The sequence below is a fragment of the Gnatocerus cornutus genome, chromosome 7 (assembly GCF_029298725.1).
Source record: "Gnatocerus cornutus isolate USDA-ARS CGAHR chromosome 7, icGnaCorn1.1, whole genome shotgun sequence".
Classification (NCBI taxonomy): domain Eukaryota; kingdom Metazoa; phylum Arthropoda; class Insecta; order Coleoptera; family Tenebrionidae; genus Gnatocerus; species Gnatocerus cornutus.
In genome coordinates this window covers 17,321,202-17,335,093 of record NC_142239.1, presented here as the reverse complement: position 1 = coordinate 17,335,093, position 13,892 = coordinate 17,321,202, and the positions used below count along the sequence as shown (strand labels likewise).

The following is a 13,892-nucleotide window of genomic DNA, read 5'->3' as shown; positions in this document are numbered from 1 at the left end:
ATTTTCGTGCACTTCACTATAAATTAAACGCATTGATTTGGTTTTTTAGATATACTTTTTAAACTGAGCTAGGACTATATGGCCCCCATCAAACTTGTTAACCGCAAATAACCATCTGCATTGTTGAGGGTAGTTTGGGGTTTTTAGGCGAAACGCGCTCTTTAATAAATTATGTTTGCCTTGTTCGAACCTGGAGAAAAGTATCAGGAAGCTGCCTATTGTTTACAACCCAAAATCTTCGTCTTTTGTAAAGTAGTTAACTTTTACTCAATGTTATAATTTCATGATTATTAAATAGCCTTAGCTCAGTTGAAAAATTAAAAAAGTGTACTATTTGGTGACAAAAATTCCACGAAAGGCACTGAATTCACTTTCACTTTTGACATTTTAGAAAAGCTGCTCATTCATAGTAACTTAATTCATTATTTTTCAACCCGTACGCTACTGCTCGTTCATTGGTCAACTTAAGGGTCTTCTCGTTCTATAAAGTCAGTCCACGGATTGCCATCTAATTACGAAACATACTGAATCAATAAATAATAAATAAATAAACATCTATCTTTTTTTGTCTTTACATTATTTTATATTCATTGGCACTCATAATAATTTTCTCTCTCTAATTTGATGTTTTATCGAACTATGTTAAATTTACGGCGTTTTAAAAAAACGTAAATTGAATTGCGTCAATCGTCCATAAACCTTGAAAGTGAAACTTAAGATTTATATTTTAATCCAATGAAATAACAAAATTGTGATTATCAAACGAATTTAAAAACTTTTGTTGTCCAAGACTTCTAACTATCTAAACTTCCATGAAGTACCAGAGAATAAAAGTCAGACAAGGGAGCTTAGAACAAGAAACTACAAAAAAATCGTAGCAATTATGGGAAATTCAATTTTCTTTTTGAGTCCCAACTTGGAAAAACTAGAAAACGTGAATTCGTTTTTGTCGTCTGCTTTTCTTTTTGTGGCCAACGTGAGTCTTATTTCCCTGTTATAAAATTCGCATAAAATTGAAACCGCCGCCACCAATAATTTACAATTTTTAATAACCATAAAACATCGTTGTTTACATAAATTCCACCATAACCATCAATATCTACCCTTAATAGTATATTTGAAACTTTTTACAAACCATTTCCCCGATAGCGTTACTTTTATAGTCCCAACGTATCAGATCGCGATGACTTGCGACAACGTAACGTTAAATTAAAGGCAGTTTCTTCCAACTTTCAAACTTTTCCATTGCAGCTTCATTTAAATTTATCGTGGAAGTTTACAACGAAAAAATTGTACTCTTTTTCCACAATACTCCGAGCAACAAACAATATTTTATCACACGGCCTGGAAATCGTGTTAACACGATGAGAACTTGTTATACAAAAGTCAACTTGCCACTTACACATAAAACGCCACTTAACAAGGTGACAAACTATCAAAATGAGTTTTAAGGCGCAAGCGCCTCCCTTTCAACTGTTGATATCCAACCAACGCAACTTGCGATATTCATCCCTTCCAGTGTTTCCCCGGCGTTTGTCTGAAAGCTATCGGAGAGCTTTGAAACTTTAAGCGCGCCACGCGAACTTTCAAACTAATTGCGAGAAGAACTGGTGAAAATTTGTGTGACTTTGTGAGTGAGAATGTGTGAAACTGTGAAGATGTGGACAGTCATTGCTGTTAGTTTTGTGGTGCTGACTTCAGTGGGTAAGTTGCAAAATTGATTCAATCGGAGACGCGCCATAAATCACGCGGATGTCTTTCAACAGACGAGACGTAAACATATCATTGATGGAGTGTTAATTAAAACTAAAGACAGTCTGGGGTTAAAAATACACAAGAGGTCCTTTCAATGTTGAGAAATCTAAATTATGTCTGGTATCACTTAGCTAATAGGTGGGAGATAAATCTTCACAGAGTCAAATTTATGAGGGTTCTTTTTACATTCTTCCTTGTCTCAAGATAGAATAAGTTTTCTTACATTAGATTTTTAGTTTCTTTGGAAAAGTAATTTGGAAGTGCAGTCATATACCTGAATTAAAATGTCACTCCAAGGCGTTGCTACTTTTCATGGACACAAAATTGCTCTAGAATGAGTTTAATAGTATAGAGAAAAGTAGCTAAAATGATATTGTTTGGTTTTCATTCACAATTCATTTTCACCATGTTACAATGTTAACAATGCATTTCTATTTCAAAAATCACGAAAATATCCACATTTTTACACAAATATTGTTGCTTGAATATTAACTAATGTCGCTCTAGTTTATTATTTCAAGAAAAAAACTTCGATCAAAATTTGTTTGCAAAAAAGCCTTTTTTGGACTTTCAAATTTTCAATCTGTTGGTATCTCTGCTTTGACAGGTTAAGGTTAAACACTAATTGATATGCAAGGATGTCAGTCAAACTTGATCGATAACAGAGCTGCCAACACTCCAGTGAGATCGCAACGCCTGCTCTGACGCGGTTTACTAAAAAAAATTGTTTATGTCAAAAATGTTAAATAATAAAAAGATACCAATTTGTCAAAAATGTTTAATTTTTTTAATATTTAATAAAAAACATTTTTTTATCAAATTTACGCCCAATCTGGTCGATTATAACTGTTGGATAATCGAAAAATTAAATTCGGAATAGGAATGTAAGACGTTGTTTTGGATTCTGCGTGAAATTCTACGTAAAGTGAGTACCAAAACCTTAATTTTGCTTCGCAAATGAACGAGAGATCAATTGAAAAAAATTTACATATTTGAAAATAAAAATCAATTTTTGGAATCCGGGATATGTATCATTCTATCTGTTATAGTTCCGGAGATATCGAGCAATAAATACTCCGGAGCTTAAAAATTTTTACCCCTTGGCGACAACCCAAAACTTTAATCGCTTCCAATTCAGTTATTTGTTGACGTACGTGAAAAATTACTACAGTTTTGGATCAAAAAAGCATCAATAAGTTCAGGTGTCTTCCCAAATAAGCGAAATAGCCGAAATCGGTTTTTAGGAGATTTTTTTGGGGTGATTTTTTTTCAGGGCGAAAATGACGTTTAATACCTTCAATAGTTTACATAAGTTGAAGGAGCAGCTTCAGATCTAGCAACTGGCCAAATCTGAGATCGGTAGGACAAGTAGTTTACGAAAAATTCAATTTTTTTCATCGTATGAGTTGGATTGTTTTTTATCAGACGTAGTTCCGGAAATATGGAGCATTGAAAATTCCAGAAAATTTATAAATGCACTGAATTGTAAAACGTCTAAAGGAAGATAATAATAGAAATTAATATCAACGGTCAAAGTCATTTATCAATTTTTATTGAGATATTAAATTAAAAACTGATTAAACTTGAGACAATTAAAACTCATTTAAAAGAAACGGATTTCAGGTTTAATTTGAAAAATTTAGTTATTCCTTTTCTATTGTAATATTACATTTAAATTGAATTTCAATATTTATCAAATTGTTCTCTAATTTCATGCTGATAGTTCTATTTAAAATGCAGTTATCGTTTACAAAACAAAGCCACTAAATCGTTGAGGGCATTACAAGAATTCTAAAGCGACATAAATCGTTCTAAAAAAAATCTTTTGTAAAATAACCCGATTTGGAACCTTAAACACATCCTCACTACCTCAGCCCATCAAATATTTACCTAATTTCAAAGATACAGATACTCGTTCCGCTATATAAGTATTGATTTTGCAATATATTATTTAGAATCTTGTTCTTGTGCGAGCCTTGTTGAGCAATAAATCTTTAATACGTGAAAACTGACAGGCAAATTTGTTTGGATTTATCCCAATGTTATTCATCATAAAAATTCCCGTTTTTATTGTCTCAGTCTACATTAATATTCCGTTTTGCAACGGGGAATTTTAGAACAGTTCATTATCTTTCAACGGTAATAACAATTTCTTGAATAATGAACGCGTGCTCAGGCTATGATTTCAATTAATATTTAAGGCATCTGACCCAACAATCCACTCTCTGGAGGAAATTATCCGTGCAACCACTAACCCACGAAATGTAATTCTCTCAAAGATTATAAAACGAGAGATTAAAACGAACAATTTCGCGACACCCTGTATAAATCTGATATCACATCTCTGAGATACAATATCAAACAGATAATTCAATTTTTTCATCCCCTAAACGTATCAGTTTCAGCCTTTGAAATCGATAATTGTTGACGAAAGTCAGGAGGGTTTCAATTACTCAATATTGTTCGATCACATAAAGCAAATGTAGGTAACACTACCAACCTGACCAATCTATTCACCCCAATAAATGCATAGAACTTCCGTCCGCCCATGTGTCAGTATAACGGATACAGGCTAACACCATTCCAGTGTGTGGTTTCTCTGGCAATTTCCCATCAACCACTGCCATTCTCTCCACTAAATGCGTGAAATTTCTGACTCGTGTCACGACAGATGTTGACAAGAAAGCCCACATTGCACACACGAAAAGAACAGTCTGTTTTTATACAGTGGCACTTTAAATACCCACAAAACTATTTTTTAGTGCTCTTAAACCGATCAATGCAGGCTATGTTTGTATATGGTATAAAATGCCCTTTGTGTATCGGATTAAAACCGAATGTATTGGAGAATTAGCGCCGACAAACATCTGCGATTTTTCAACCACGCTGTGGGTTTTGTGTCTGCTTCATTAATAAAACTCGTCCTTTAACCTTTCCTTGCAAATACATTATACATGTCCATTAAAATTGGTTAGGATGCAGACATGGAATGATATTTGCTCTAGCAGAGTTACGCACTTTATAGTCATAAATATTCCATCGCGGGCTTACTAAAAATAGACCCGGATTTAGTGGATTTTTCAAAGGTAGTGGAAGATCCATTTGGTTTGTACAGTAGACTCTCGATAATTTGAAATTCAAGAGACCAAATAAAAAGTTCAAATTATCGAGAGTTCAAAATATAGTAAGCTATGGATTCTTCTGGTGTAACAGATTTATGCTACGACAAAACTTCCAAGAACTTTTTATTAGAAGAGACAAAAAATGTAAAATTTTCGGTTTTTTGCCCGCCCACGCGAGGAACTTCAAATTAACGAGAGTTCGGGTGGGAAAAATTCAAATTATAGAGTGTTGGCAGAAAAAAAAAGTCTAGATTTTACTTCAAATTAACGAGAGAACTAAAATACATTTTTTCTATTTCGCGTTCATAATGAAGATATTTCGATACGCGTTTGAGCGTATTTCGGTATCGTAATGGACCAATCCCGTGCCAATATTTCCAGGAACATATATTTTTCTTAGGTTAGCAGCAGACAAACTGTCAACCTGCCGTCAACGTTGACAATTTAGATTTTGCTTTTGAAACTATTATTTCCTGTTGTACTTGGCTTAATAATTCATCGGAAAAAAACTCTTTGGATGCAAGAGAACCATCATGATCATGATCAACATCTTTGCTCTCTTGACTCCCTTGCGCTCCGGTAACCTCAAAACGTCACACCTGTCAAACTGACTGAAATAATGGAAATGTTGGATTTGGCTACTTCGAATTTTTTTCTTGAACATTTTGCAAATGCCAACTACCCTAAAATTCCCTAGATTTCGAAATCAAGTTTTTTCGTTTAAAATAAGGCGAAATAGAAAAAATAGCGTATAATACTTGTTCATAATGCATTTTGCCGCACTTACTACTTTATGACACTCCTCGCTGCGCTCGTCGTGTCCTAAAAACGTGCGTGCGGCAAAATGTTCATTATGAAACGCGTTTCATAATATACTATTTCAATTTATCGAGAGAAATCAAAGGGAACGGGGAAAAACTTCAAGTTATCGGGATTCACATTATCGAGAGTCTACTGTAGCATGAATTGTACGAAACGCCAGAGTTCGCGTTTATTGATGAAATTAGTAATTGGTTTGGATAGAGTTTATATGCAACAGCAACAGTAATTTGCATTTAACTACGACTTTGATAGTGCTAACCACTTCATTTTGTTACATAATTTCATATCACGGGAAGTCTCACTTGGATGACATAAATCATGTTCAATTCTGAGTGATTTTGAGCTATTATTAGTACTTTTTGTGGTTATTTAGGCAAGAAAATTTAAGCTGTGTGGAGTATTTTGGGAGCTTTGATGTCCAGCAGAGCCATCGATTTTAGGAGATATTTTTATCCGAATTAAACTATAAATAAACTTGGAAACATATTTTTAAATTAATTTAAACACATATTAATTTAAAGCTCTACGGATGTAGAAAATTTAACAGTTAAGAAGGAAACCCCACACATTTGCTCCACTTCTAAATTAACGGCAATGAAGCTAAATTTGAGGAAACAGCCCCAGAAATAGAAACGGCGTGAATTGCAAATTCTTAAGATCTCTATCACTGGTAGCCCGAAATTAATCAATTAACCCCTGCCACTTAAAGAACGTCCGTCTATCGTGAGCTATCCTTTTATAAGCTGTCACGCCTCCAGGAAAAGATAACCGAAACGCTAAAACGCATACGTCACTCATTTGGGTTAATTAGAGACGTTGAAAGCATGGTGTCTTTAAGCTTGTGGTTGCGAGCGTGATATAACAGTGGGTTCCGCATTACACATTCCCGAAATAATTCGGCCGGGAATTCTGGCGGGTGAGGAAAAACTAAACGAGTTTTCTATTGAATAGGTAATTACTGCAAAGTATTCTTATTTGAATAATGTTCGATTAAATGTGTTGTAAGGTTTGTTTGTTCCCATAATGAACTATAATAAATAATAATGTATCAATAAAGCTAATGTAAAGATAAAACTTCTTTTGTGAAAGAATACAAAGGATTTTTGTGTTTGACATAATGCAGCCATTAGATAGCCAATAACGTAGATACATTTTCATGATTCATAGAAAGATAGAGATGGAGAGGCCCAAGTTAAGTATGCAATTGGGTTATCTCAATAAAACAGAAGAACCAGGAAAAGGATTGTATCCCGGAGAATAAATCTTGTCGAAACGACTCCTCGGATACTTTCTTGATGAACTGAGATGTCGAAAAACTGCTAAATTCTTTCGCTACCATCTAATTTTAGCCTCTGAAATCGCTCGGTCCACATCCAATCCAACCCCTTTTCAATTTTAATTGCTTTCAATCATATGAAGTGCACCATTTTCCAATACAAACAAAGACCCGTGCGCATAACCACAAGGCAAACGAAAATTAAAGAGAAAATTCATTAATTCTGTCAAGTTTCGTTTGCGAAAAGTGTTTGAGCACATATGTTTGTAGGTAACTGCGTGGATGTGGGTGGTTTTATTCAGTTGAAGGGTAAAACGCGTTCTGACAGACAGCCGTAGTGGAGGCAAAATAGCACGACTTCTATACTGCCGAGTTTATCGAGTCTGTTTCTGACATTCCTCGCCTAATTTCCGGTGCACACCATGCTTAGAAACTAGAGTGAAAATTCAATTCTCTCCATCCGTGTTTTGATGTGTTCATTATCTTATTAAGTGTCTTTTACGTGACAAGGCGGCGATTGAATATAGACGCGTCAAGGGCTCAAAGAGACGGTTTGAAGGAAATTTTAGCTCAGGCGTTCTAATTTTTTATAAAATTTCCTCATTTACTTATTACAAAATTAATCAGTCTAATAAAAGTGCAAAATATGCAGTATTTTAATTAAATTAATTAATAGATTCAATTAGCAGACACGAGAGGTGAACGCAAAACAAATTTATTCAAAATTTAAATTTTATTTTTATGTCTCTCCCTCAGGTACCGCGAAAGCTGTTGTTTCTTAAGCAGTCCTGGACAATTTATTCAAGATTAAGACCCCATTAAAAGCCCAGTCGATAAATAAAAAGCAAGGCGGAACGTTTCAGAAACACTCATAAATCTAAATAATTCCAGAAAATAAAACCAGTTATTTTGATTTGCGTGTTTGGATAATTGAATTTGAACCCCGTCAAGATCATAGCGTTGTACTTATCTTTTCCAACAAAATGTTACCTATTATTTATTCATTTGGGAAGCGCGTGGTCCCAAGGGTGGCAACTCTGCCCCTGCTATATGAGTCATTGCTTTCACTTTCTGTTCATTTCATATTTCCCGATCGTCTCCCATGTAAATTCGTTATGCCCGTTTTTATGTCGGTCGTAATTTTTAGAAATTGAGAAAAATACTCGAAAATTTACACCGGTGGGATTTTTTTTCAAAGGTAATGAATTTTCCAAGACGTTTTAAAACATGTAGAAATTATGGACTTGTCGAAGAGAGTGGAGAATTGAATTGGAGTCTCGTTCGGGATATTTATAACGGGCGAGGAATTTCAAAAAGATGTTTAAACTTTAAGGGAAAGATTTAGTTTCTTTACGAAATATAATTAATTAGTAACAAAGACCAAAGAGCTCTATCCACGAGTTTATAGCTCTAAGCTTGACCAAAAGTCACTTCTAATTCCCTTTTGATCTCATTACCTCTGTTGGAGATTCTTCGACCATCAAATCTCGGTTCTCTCTACCAAGTTTAATAGCTCTGGCCATTGCCACTGGTCGCGTGCTTTTATAATCAGAATCAAGAAAGGATTTACGATAGTCAGAGACGCTTTATTCCCGGGGCTCGTTTATAGCAATGTGAGAACGGCTAAAGCTAGTCCAACTAGGGGTCGTAAAATTTATAGAACTAAATTGACACAAATAATAAATAGATGGCTCATTTGCTACTTTATTTCCTTTAAAGAGTGAGATTTTTTTTTAGATTTTTTTTCAATTAGGATTGATGTTTAAAACTTGGATTTATTTTTTACGTTATTTTTGGATTGCTTAGAAGCTTTCAGATCTTTTCTTAGCTACTTAGGTACTTTACGAAATGGAATATAAAAAATACCAAGATTTTATGGATGCTGAAATTAACAATCCAACTGAAAAATATTTTTGTTGTACACAAAAATTATTTATTTCATTTAAAAACCGTTTCTATTTATTCTTAAAATTTTAAATATAAATAAAAGAATGTTGTTGACTAGTAAAACTGAAAAACTGAAAAATCCAATCAACAAAACTAAGGAATTGTTCCCAAAATACCTACTAAATAAAATCAATGGTTATTGTCATAAATAAATAAAACATCAAACTGCATTTTCCGGCTGTAGAAATTAAACTTCATTACCAATTTACACGCTTCTTAACAAAAATCGCATTACGCATTAAATTTGAGCAAACTGTGTAAAATTCCATACTTTGAATATTTCTTACGAAATTTCATTGGTATGCAAACATTGGATACTTGCTAACTTTGGAGCTTTTTGCGTTCAAAACTTAATTAAAGTTTAACAAGAAAAAGCTTTCCACAAATTATTTCAAGCTTTCGAAATTAAAGTGCTGACAAATTCGTTTAGGTAAGCGGATAGGTGTTCATTTGATTGCATTTTTGTGAGGAATTAACGCTGCATGTGTGTCGTTTTCGCAGTTTTTTTTTAATTAAAGCTGTTTAAGGCGCTATTTCCCATTAATTTTTTTTTCTATTTCGCGTTCATAATGAAGATATTTCGATACGCGTTTGAGCGTATTTCGGTATCGTAATAGACCAATCCCGTGCCAATATTTCCAGTAACTTATATTTTTCTTTGGTTTGCAGCAGACAAACCGTCAACCTGCCGTCAACGTTGACAATTTAGATTTTGGTTTTGATAAACCATGATAAATCGATCAATACACTATTATTTCTTGTTGTACTTGGCTTAATAATTCATCAGAGAAAAACTCTTTGGATGCAAGAGAACTATCATGATCAGGATCAACATCTTTGCTCTCTTGGCTCTCTTGCGCTCCGATAATCTCAAAACGCCACACCTGTCAAACTGACTGAAATTGGATTTGGCTACTTCGAATTTTTTCCAGAACATTTTGCAAATGCCAACTACCCTAAAATTCCCTAGATTTCAAAATCAAGTTTTTTCGTTTAAAATAAGGCGAAATAGAAAAAATAGCGTACGATACTTGTTCATAATGCATTTTGCCGCACTTACTACTTTACGACACTCCTCGCTGCGCTCGTCGTGCCTGCGGCAAAATGTTCATTATGAAACGCGTTTCATAATATACTATTAATTTCTTACTACGAATTACACAATTAATTTTTTTTTATTTAGAGCCGTATTATTTATTTCCTGCAGAAATGGTTAAAAGGCAAAGAATGCATCTTCAGCTTCCTATCATACTTAGAATATGGAAAAAAATATCAAAACAAATTCTAAAAAAAGGAGACAAGATCAAGTGCGAGAATTATAGAAGTAAGAAAGTTCGATTGTCAGCGTATGAAGGTCTGGTAAAACAAGGAATCCCAAAAAAAAATCGATTCTTGAAAATGACAGTAAAGGACACAAAAAGCAAAGGAACGATAGAACGAAGATTTTCAGAATAATTTTCAATAAAAAAGAAAGTAAGACAAGGTGACCCACTGTCAACAGAACTCTTCATTTAGTGTTGGAAAACAGCTGTAAGAAATTGGAACAAGAAGCAGCAAAATATGGGTTAAAGATAAACGAACAGAACCTGGAAATGGGGGACAAGCATTTCAGAGACTGACTAAAAGCAGAATACACAGAATACTGAAAAAGTAGGTTTGTGAAACTAGGAGTAACATTAACAAGTAATGCAGCAGAAGGAAGGGAAGTTGAAAACAGGATTCTAAAGGGAAGTAAAGCAGCACGCCTGCTGGAGGCAAAAAACGTATCGGGGGCAACAATGATTCGAACATAAGAAACAATAATATGGTCGGTCGTTCTATACGGATGTGATACTTGGACACTCAATAAGGTTGATGAGAAAACACTTGCAATTTAGGAAAAAAATTGTTACGAAAGATATTTGAGGGAGTTAAGACACATGACGAGGAATGGAAGAGAAGAACCAGCCGGGAATCATGGACCTGTTCAAAAAAACTAAAATCAGCCAAAAAAATAAGAGCACAAAGAGTAAGCTGGTAGGAAAAGAAAAAGAGAAAAAAATGACTGGACGAGTTAAAGAGAGACTTAGCAAGTACGGGAATCATAATGAAGAATTTAAAAGAAATGGGAACAAAGGCTGTGGGGCTGTCATATGTATATATTATTTATTTGAATTTATTTACATGAATTAAATTATTCTAAAAGCTTTAATTCTCGTTCTTTGTGGTACTCTGACCCTCATTAACCACATAATTATGAAACATGTGCTCCTTAATTTTAATATTAATGATTTATATCGCTTTTTATAGTGGAGAAGAGCCCACATGTAATTAAGCAAACCAACACAATTTATCATGGTACTGTATAAGTCATTGCTTCTCTCATTCTCTATTCTGTTTCGCTTTTTGATAAGAGACTATAATATGAATAAATTTCCTCTTGTAATGATAACAATATTAGTAAACAAACAACGTAATTTTTTTTATTTTCGATAAATAATAAGAGAAATGTGGACACAGCGGAAATCTAATGACTATATTTTATTTAAAATTGCGAGTCTTTGTTTTTTATGTCAGATGTAAATAATTCAAGAGTCAATAAAATAAGAACGTCATATATGTTATTTACGTTGTTATTTTTAGCTCCAAGTCAAGCGCGGTGGAAAGAAGTGTATTGTGTTTCTTTATTATTAATACTTGTTCAAAATCAATAAGAATAAGTTATTTATATATGAAACCCATCACCGCAACTGTCACGCAATTATTCTTGTCGATCCTCCTTACAATTTCAATTATCGATTGAATTAATAATTAAAACACCTCATTAGAATGTCATTTTCAATTATATAATGCATTTCTATTTGAGCTTGTATGATAGATATGTTTGTAAGTTATTTAATTTTTAATTCCTCTGAGCTCGATTCAATTGCAAACGCATTAAATTTGTTATAAATCTCAATTTGTGGTTCACTTTGACCTTTCTACATTTTCCAGCGATGTTAATCACACAGCTGGAATTAAATGTACAAATAACGGCCAACGATCATTGTGTAAAATATCGGCGTTTACCCTCAGTCTTTGTGACAACTCTATAGATTTTGTCACAGAGGGTGCATAATCCAAACGCCTTATATTCTCATACCCTCAAGTTATTTTTAAAATGCGATGGGGTCGGATATTTACAAATACATTGTTTCGAAATATAATCTCGTAAATTGCGAAAAGTACGCTTCGTGAGATTGAACAAATAAAGCCTGAGGTGATGAATGATAAAACACTTGTTTGGCTTTGGAAAAAAAGAACAAGAGTTTACCATTCTTCATTTACGCTGTTTATTTAGTGCTGATAGTATTAGTGAAAAACTGAAAGAGAATAACATATGGAATTCCAGCGGCGTTGTGTGTGAATGCAGCGATGTTTACAACACGAATGTTTTGAATAGTGCGCTTCATTATTTCTGTGTCCACATGTCGATGGGAAATAAAAAATTTGAATTACTTAGTGGAGATTCATGTTCGGGCTGAACTCCAATTGAAAAATAAAACCGACAAAATGTTTTTTTTTGACAAAACGGTCAAAAGCAGTGCAAATTAACACACATTTCAGCCCGCTTCCAACATAGTTTTGATAATAAACATCAGAGCTCCCATACCTCGGGTATAATTTAACAGTAGTAAATTAAAGATAATAACAGGGCCTAGCAAGCTATTGACTAAGCGTCCTTTGGTTATGGAAATCCGGCCAAGTTGCAAAACGACTCGTCTTACCATAACAATTCCACGTCTCGAAATGTCCAACTTTGGTCGTTAGCTCTCTCAAAAGTTATTTCATAAATGTGGAAAGTACATACGTGTCACCTTTAATTTACTTTTCTAAACTATTTGAGTTTGGCCAGCGAACTAATGGCACTTAATATTCGGAAATGTGCTTTTCATGATCGTGCATTAATTCAAACACACAGACACTGCAATTTCCAGTAAAACCCCAAAAGGAAAAATCTGATCAGATCGGAATACTAAAACAAATTAAAAATTAAGCTTTCAACCCACCTGAGAACAAACACGGAAGTTTAAAGCAGCAGAACGCCGACAGAAATCGATTTAGTGGTTTAAATTCATGAATCTACATTTTACATAAAATATTCTTGCGAGGATTAAGGAACGAAATCAGTGCATTTCTTTTCTTCTTCATTGACATAGTTCTGCATGGTCTGGTTCGGTATTAATGTATGCAAAGAGCTTTCCTGTGTGTTTGCATATATCAGTGTCTTGCTAATGGAGTAGGGATCTTAATGAAGTGACGACATAAAAAAGTAGTCCTTCGTCAACACCCATCTTGTGTTGCAAACTTGCTTCGAGATCGCTGAATGAATGTGTCTAGCCATCCGAGAATTGAGGTGCTGATAAATATATTATAGACTCACTGTAGGATCGTGTTTTTCAGGATAATGGATGTCTGTGAAAAGAGTCATCCGAAGAGACTGATATTGTACCGAGATCTTTTGTGGCTATTCACAACTAAGTAAAGTAACTAAAGTTTACCCTTAAATAAACACGCCGTCTGAGACGAGCAAAAAGATATTGGATGTTATTGGGAGAAGCTTTAACATCGCAAAAAAATACTCTATATATAAATACTCGTCTTTTACTTTCTTCGTTCATGGTAAAAGTCCGGTAAGTTTTGACGTGAATTTAGTTCTTTAAATTATTTTTTTTATTATTTATAATTAAAACCCTCCTTTAAATCTGCCTCTGGGTGTAAAGGTCTGACCACTCACTTGCAGTTTGTTTCGCACAGTTTCTTTTGGGTGTTGTTATTAGACGCACTTTTCTTAAGTGTTTTCGGGGTTGCTACCCCAGGTGAAAATTACTTTATCCTCTGGAAGGCCGTTTTTTCTATTTTAGTCTTCTCGCTGCTTCTTGCAATATTACGAAGTGTTGAAAACTAGACATCCTTTATTAACAATAAATTTTTCAGGCCCTTGTATAATT

The 13,892-nt window shown here is 34.1% G+C and overlaps 1 protein-coding gene across 1 annotated transcript in view; it reads left to right on the top strand.

The window, feature by feature from the left end:
* Window positions 1-1,505: 1,505 nt before the first annotated feature.
* The window catches only part of LOC148171843 (lachesin-like), a 36,402-nt gene continuing 24,015 nt past the window's right edge, over window positions 1,506-13,892 (top strand). The window contains exon 1 of the mRNA XM_088041859.1: window positions 1,506-1,704. Coding sequence (XP_087897985.1) covers window positions 1,641-1,704 — 64 coding nt within the window. The 5' untranslated portion in view covers window positions 1,506-1,640. The remainder of the gene's footprint in view (window positions 1,705-13,892) is intronic.